General features: G+C 39.7%; 1 protein-coding gene across 2 annotated transcripts in view; it reads left to right on the plus strand.

Annotated features, from left to right (window-relative positions):
* The window catches only part of HSD11B1 (hydroxysteroid 11-beta dehydrogenase 1), a 33,319-nt gene extending 26,440 nt beyond the window's left edge, over positions 1 to 6,879 (plus strand). The window contains exons 5-6 of one of the 2 annotated variants that reach the window (XM_027082888.1): positions 4,514 to 4,657; positions 6,264 to 6,879. In XM_027082888.1, the coding sequence (XP_026938689.1) occupies positions 4,514 to 4,657; positions 6,264 to 6,481 (362 nt within the window). In that variant the 3' untranslated portion in view covers positions 6,482 to 6,879. The remainder of the gene's footprint in view (positions 1 to 4,513; positions 4,658 to 6,263) is intronic. The other variant, XM_027082889.1, reaches the window with a different exon arrangement.
* Positions 6,880 to 7,560: the final 681 nt, after the last annotated feature.

Consider the following 7,560-nt stretch of genomic DNA (forward strand, 5'->3'; position numbering starts at 1 on the left):
TTCTCCATAGTGGCTGTACCAATTTACATTTTCACCAATAGGGTAGGAGGGTTCCCTTTCCTCCACACCCTCTCCAGCATTTATTATTTGTAGACTTTTTAATGATGGCCATTCTGACCAGTGTGAGGTGGTGCCTCATTGTAGTTTTGATTTGCATTTCTCTAATGATTAGCAATGTTGAGCATTTTTTCATGTGCCTGTTGGCCATCTCTATGTCAATTCAGTATTTCTCTTCACCATTTAAAACGTTTTTTGAAACCATACAGCTATCTGATGAATTTTTCAAAAACTCTTCTGCCATGGCTCCTTCCGTACCCCTCTCCTTTCTTCCTCTTTCCCTTTCTCTCCTTTCTCACCTTCCTCTCAGGAACAACAACAATAAAAAAAAAAATCTGTCCCTTTTCTCCTGCAAAACAACTTAGAATCCTTTTTATTATTTTGATCGTTACCTAGGTCGTAATCAAGAACACAAAATGGGGGCTTCCCTGGTGGCGCAGTGGTTGAGAGTCCGCCTGCCGATGCAGGGGACGCGGGTTCGTGCCCCGGATCCGGTCCGGGGGATCCCACGTGCCGCGGAGAGGCTGGGCCTGCGAGCCATGGTCGCTGAGCCTGCGCGTCCGGAGCGGGAGAGGCCACAGCACTGAGAGGCCCGCATACCACAAAAAGAATATCTTTTACCTTGAGGTTATATATTCACACATATTTTATTATCTTATTTTCCACATATATTCTCTAATATAATTTGAATTTATTTATTAGAATGGCATTTTTCTTTTCTCCAAATAGCTAGCTATTTGTTCCAACGTGATTTTTGGAACAGCTCATGCTTTTCTCACCAATTTGAAATACTAATACTACTAATAATAGCATTTACTAAGTGTCAGTTTGTCCTAAGTCTGTTACATGGATTACTTCAGCTTAGTAATATTATTATCCACATATTACAGCTAAGAAATGGCATACTTGGGATTTCACACCCAGGTCATCTAACTCGAGAACTCATAGTTTTGACAATTGTGCTATTCTTATAAACAATTTGGATCTATTTTTGACTTAAACAACGGAAAATTATTGACATAAGTGGAAGTCCAGATGCAGGGCAGGCAACTGACTTGGCTCGAGCTCAGGGTCCCCGTGACTCTCTTGGCTCTGCTCTCCTCCATGTGTGGCTTCATCCTCAGGCTGACAGTGAGATAGATGTAGCAATTTCAGCCCTCATATCCATACACGGAAATGTCCAGCAGAAGAGAAACAGGATTTCTACTTTAAGAAACTCTCCCACAAGGAAAAGCACTTTCCCAGACACTCCAACAAGATTCCGCTCAAGTCTCATTGGTCCAAACTGGGCCCCATGCCCATTCCAGTAACAATCATGGGCAAGGAGGATGGTATTAAATAAATCATACAAGCCACCCCTAGAGTTAGAGATGGTATCAGCTTTCCTTTGGCACATGGGCTACATAAAAGTGAGGGAGACTCCCAACATGGATTAGGTGCAGCTCTCTGACACAGAAAACCTAAAGTAACAGTGGATGTAATAAGTTAAAAGGCAAATCAAGTCTGGAGGTAAGCAGTATAGGGCTAGGATGGCAGCTCCATGGTCACCCAGGTTCCTTCCTTTTCTCTAAATGCTCTGCCATTCTCAACATATGGCTTCTACTTCAAGGTCCATGATAGTTCTGGGGTCAACCTTCAGGAACCAAGAAGGAGGAAGGATTGAGAAGGGAGAGACTGATTTCTTCCTTTAAGGACATATCCCAGAAATCACGTGACACACTTTTGTGTACAACTTATTGGATGGTACTTAGTCATTTGGCACCATCTGGCTGAAAGAAGCTGAGAAGTGTGGACTTTATTCCAGATAACGGAGCCCAGCTACAAATCCGGGATTCTACTGCTAAGGAAGAGGGGCAGAAGATATTTGGAGAGAATACTGCAGTCTCTGCAACAGGTGGAAACATGAATTCAGTTGGGGTTCTGATACAGAGGAAGAAAAGGGAACTGATTTCTTGTTAAGCAACAACAATGTATCTTGATGCCCTGCTTGGGTCTTTGGTCCAGCCTTAGACTAGTCAGTAACCCAGTGGTATCAGAAACTCTGATTGGCCATCCTGTGTTACACACCCATTCCTGGAACTTGACTGTAGAGTTATCTCAAGCCAAAACTCATGATTGAGGATTGAGGATGGAGTGTTTCCCTACAGAGATTTGTTTGTATTTTTTGAAGTTTTAAGAGTTCTTTATATACTAAAGATTGATGATATTAAGCTTTTGTCTGACTAATATGTTGAAAATTATTTTCTAGTTTATCATTTACCCTTTATCTTTATAGTGAAATTAGTATAGTTACCGTTTTGGCATATAGAAATTTTACATTGTGTTTAATAAAATATTCTTTGCCTTTACATGTTTTTTTACTTTTATGTTAGAATGATTTTTCATAAACGAGAGTCTGGTAAGTGTTTGCCTATATTATCTTTCTATGATTGAATGTTTTCATCAGTCAGGAGATTCATTCTGCTCCACATGTAACAAAAACTCCACTTAAAATGGCTTAACACTAAATAGGATTTCCTTTTCTCAGGTAATAAGTTCAGGGCTGGTTTGATGGACTTACTATATCTTCAAGAATCTAAGCTCATTCCGCATTTTTGTTCTATAATCCTTAATTATATAATTAATATACAGCTTTTCCTCAAGTTCATAAATGACTACTGCAATTTTAGGCATCACATCTGTAGTCTACTTAGAAAAAAAGAGAAAGGGCAAAATGTAAAAGCTGCATGTCACCTGAATCCGTCTAGTTTATCAGGTAATCAATATCTTTCCTGGAGACCCCAACTACTAGATTTCTCATTGGCCAGATTTAGATCACATGACTACCCAAAAGAGCAAGGGAATCTTGAAGAAGTAAATATTTTTATCTGAATACATTGCTATCCTGAACAAAATTAGATTCTTTTATTAAAGAAAGGGAAATGGATATTGGGTAGACAATACCACCTGCCATAATTTTCCATGTATCATTTTCTGATATATGACATAAAACAAAGAGCTAACAATTTGTTCCAATTAGTTAACCAACTTTCCCAGCATCTTTACTGAATAAATCATTCTTCCTTCATTGGAAGAATGGAATTGGAATTGGAAACATCATTATATTTTAAAAACTCACAGAGGTTCCAATTCCAATAATGGCAGGGTAATACCTAATAGACCAACCTTCTCCAGATAACAAACTTAGACAAAATACAGAAAACAACCATTGAAAGCACTGAAGAGAAGAATCAAAAGAAGAAACTGGAGAGTTGTTGGCACTTGAAAGAGGGAAATGACACTAGATGAGTTTCCCAATTTTGTAGCTCGTGCTCAAGGGCAGACCCCAATCAGTGTCATTTTTAGGATTGAAATCTGCCATCTTACTACCTTGTAAAAGCAGAAGGAAGAGTTTGGGGTTTCTGTAGCAGCTGGAAAGTGAAGGGAGACAGCCCAGAAAGGAAAGAGCCACAGTGCAAGAGCACCAAATTCTGTCTGTAACCCTTCTCTAATCTCTATTTGTCCCCTGAAATACTCACAGGGCAGTGTAGATACCAAGAAGCCCAGTTAAGATTCAAATATTAAACAGAGATTTCATCTGGTACTTACTGCAAGAGACACAGAGTTTCAGCCAAGTTAACTGCCTACCAAAAACTAAAAAATAAAAATGAATACTCTTCGGAGGAATATGATAGAATCCAGAGACTCTTACAATATCAAGGATACAATGAAAAATTACTGCACATACAAGAATAGGAATATGTGACCCATACTCAGGAGGGAAAGGCAATCAATGGGTATCAGTCCTCAAATGACCCAGATTTTAGAATTAGCAGACAAGGATTTTAAAGTAGCTGTTATAATAATGCTGAGCAAAGAGTCTAAGGTCTCAGGACACCACTACTCTCTCATCTTGGAAAGGGTATAACGAATAGGTTATGCTATCAGGCATATGTCCACATATCCTCCAAAAAACTGAGTGAGAATTAACCAGGCTGATGAAAGTAAGAAAAGTGATATGGAGTAGAAAACAAAGACAGGAGTTTTCATTCCCCTTGCATAGAAAGTAGATCAGTGATAGATTTCTGTGTAGACAGCCCTTGCCAAACCCTTCCAGCGCTCTTGGGTCAGAGGTGGAAAAGTTAGCAGCTGTGGAATTACATGGGTCTTTCATAATCCACATATTTACTATCTTTACTAAAAGTCTAACTAATCCCTCTTCAATGAAGGCTTTCCTGCAGCCCACTCCACACTGCATCCCAGTCTCATCAAGGGGAGTTTCTCTGATACCTTAATGTTTTTTCTCTTTCAGAAATTCAACACAGCATAATAATCTCTTTGGGGAGTAGAGAAAAACTAAGATTCAAAGGGTAAAAGGACTTCACAGGGGTTACAAAGCCTGCTACTGATAAAACACAGATCAGCTCTGTCAGAGTTGAAATAGGTCCCCGTGTTAACCCATCTCTATATCATTTAGGGAAAACAGCTAATCCACTTATTGCTGCCTATTCTGCAAGCAAGTTTGCTCTGGATGGGTTCTTCTCCTCTATCAGGGTGGAATATGCAGTGACCAATGTCAATGTGTCGATCACCCTCTGTATCCTTGGCCTCATAGACACAGGTAAGGTCAAGAGATTGGAATAAATGGCCTGTAGATGGATTGCCTTTCTTACCATTGTGGGTAAAGAGGGTGCTGAACTCCCTGATATCGTCATGTGTCATGCACTGAAAACCAGTGACAGCGCTATTCTCCCTTTAATGAAGGGGCTCCACTGTCATTAGTGGAGCCTCTGACTGCTCTTTGACCCTTCTTTCCATTCTGACCACCAAGTGAGCTGAGTGACACCACACTCATCATATGACCCTATTCTAAACACCTTATGTCCTCATGAAAACTCAATGGCCATTACTTTCCTATGTGAGACTTATCAAATGTGAGTTTGTTTTCCTTAATAATACACCAGTAATAAGACATAGATATCATGAACCCTTTGATATGATGCATTGAGAAGGACACAGTATCATTTTGGGGGTATTCTTGCCAAAAATTCATAACTTCATTCTAATTATAAGAACAGTGGACAAACCCAAATTGAGGGACATTACACAAATCAGTTGAACAGCACTCTTCAACAACTTCAAGGCCATGAGAGACAGGAAAGACTGAGGAACTGTCAGAGATAAGAGGGAAAATAAGAAGAGATTACTACTAAGTGAAATCCTGGATAAGATCCTGGAATATATAAAGGATATTAGTGAAAAAATAAAGCCTGCAGTTTAATTAGTAAGGTTGTTCCAATTCTATCATATCTATTGTTGATAATTGTACAATGGTTATGTTGTTGTGATTGAAGGATATAAGGAAAAACTTTTCACAATTTTTACAACTTTTCTTTAAGTCCAAATGCAAGTTTATCTAAAACATGTGGCAAGTATGATAAGAAAACTTTATTTAAGGGAGTTCCCTGTGGTCCAGTGGTTAAGACTCCGCACTTCCACTGCAGGGTGCATGGTTTCTGTCCCTGGCTGGGGAACTAAGATCCCACATGCTGCGTAGCCAAATAAATAAATAAAAATTAAAAATTTTTTTAAAAGAAAACTTTATTTAAGAGTAATTGAGTAAATTGAGTAGTAGTTACAGAACGAGAGAGAGAGAGAGAGACAAAGAAACACAATGAAACAAGGATGTAGAGAGAGACAGAAGCTGGGCAAGAAGGACACAAATACCTGGAGGAAGACAGCAGGTAACAAGAGTTTCCTTCTAAGTGAAAGTGATTGGTGTTGACAAGGGAGCAAAGGTCTGGATTCTCTCCCGTCATTTCCTTTTACAAATCAGTAGTCGTTATCATACCTCACTCTGGTTTTGCCCACTGACACTTCCCATCATATGACCTCTATCCTCATTCTGCTCCCCCATATTACTCCCTCACTCCAGCCAAAACACCCGAGAGGAGTATGATTCAAATCTCCCAACAAGTAACCTCCAGCTGCCTCCACAAATCTTCATCCAGTTAGACAAGGCCCATATGAACACTAAGCCTCTCTTTGCCCAACAGGCCCTAAACATACCCAGTCTTCTCCACGTATTCCTGCCAGGGCCCGTGGACCTTGCCGAGCAAGCACTGGCCAACAGCCCCTAAAAGCTAAGCTGTTGGTGTCTGCAGGCCTTCTATCGTGTAGACTCTGCTAGTCTTAGATAACCCCACTCTTCTCTTGTCGTTCTACAGAAACAGCCATGACAGGAACTGCTGGGATATACAATGCAGAAGCATCTCCAAAGGAAGAATGTGCCCTGGAGATCATCAAAGGGGGAGCTCTGCGCCAAAAGGAAGTATATTATGACAGTTCGGTCTTGACTCCGTTCCTGCTGGGAAATCCAGGGAGGAAGATCATGGAATTTCTCTCCTTACGAAATTATAATATGGAAATATTTATAAACAACTAGGTACTTCCTTAGGGCTAGGCATGATAAGGGGGCTTGGAACAATTCTGCCTGATATTTACATGAGTTCCATCCTGAAGGTATCTCCCCAGAGAGATATGAGTGTTCCCAGGGGGTTGCAAGTCACATATCACATCTCAAAATTTAAAGAAGCTCCTCTAACACTTATGCAGTAGAAAGTGTACGAATGTCATGAACCAGCAATTGTGAAGCTGATAGTAACAACAGATATAATTACAAGATAGTTATATCAAATTTATTTCATATGTAATAATGTTATAATGCTTAGTCAATATCAATTATAATAAAGGTCACATAAACTTTATAAATTCATACCTCATGGCTGTAACTTCAGTTCATTCAGTACGGCTCCATTAAAACCATAACCTATACATATGAAACTTTTCAGTGTACATTTCTTATTTTGTGATATGAACCTTTTATCTCTTTTTGAGTCGAAGAAATCATCCTACTCTTCATTTAGTGAACATCGTGTCTTTACCATTTTGTATATTTCAGATACTCTTTATATTATTTCATACTGCTCCTCTGGGAAGGAGGACATCTGGGTCTGAACAACCAGGGCAAATCCAAAGAAGTGGAGGTTCCTGGAAACTGGAGCCACAGCACCTGCACTTGTTTATTGTACTCAGAGTGCATCAAGTAACTGTACTCTACATGTGAACGCTCAGTAGTATATTAGACGTTTGTAGAGGAAGGGTTGGAGTTCAAATCCTGTCACTCACACATTTAGTCATTCATTCATTCAACTCACACATTTAGTCATTCATTCATTCAACAAATATCTATCAAACACTTGCCAGGCATCACGTGACTACAACCAAAGAGGAAACAAAACATTAACAACTCAACAAAGCCCTATATTGGCCAGGTCCCCCAACAGGTAAGAGTGGCAAACTGGATAATTTTAGTAGAGGTTAATGAAAAGGAGATTTTTTACAAAAGTGTGGGCAAGGTTATAGGGAAATCACAGAGGTAATGTAGCATCTCAGGGTTAGTTGCAGCTATTTCCAACCCTAGGCCCACCATCGGGAAAAGAGGTGAGAACTGTTATAAAAGCC

This window comes from Aethalodelphis obliquidens, unplaced genomic scaffold (genome assembly GCF_003676395.1).
Source record: "Aethalodelphis obliquidens isolate GAN/ISIS:26980383/991018 unplaced genomic scaffold, ASM367639v1 scaffold48, whole genome shotgun sequence".
Taxonomy (NCBI): domain Eukaryota; kingdom Metazoa; phylum Chordata; class Mammalia; order Artiodactyla; family Delphinidae; genus Aethalodelphis; species Aethalodelphis obliquidens.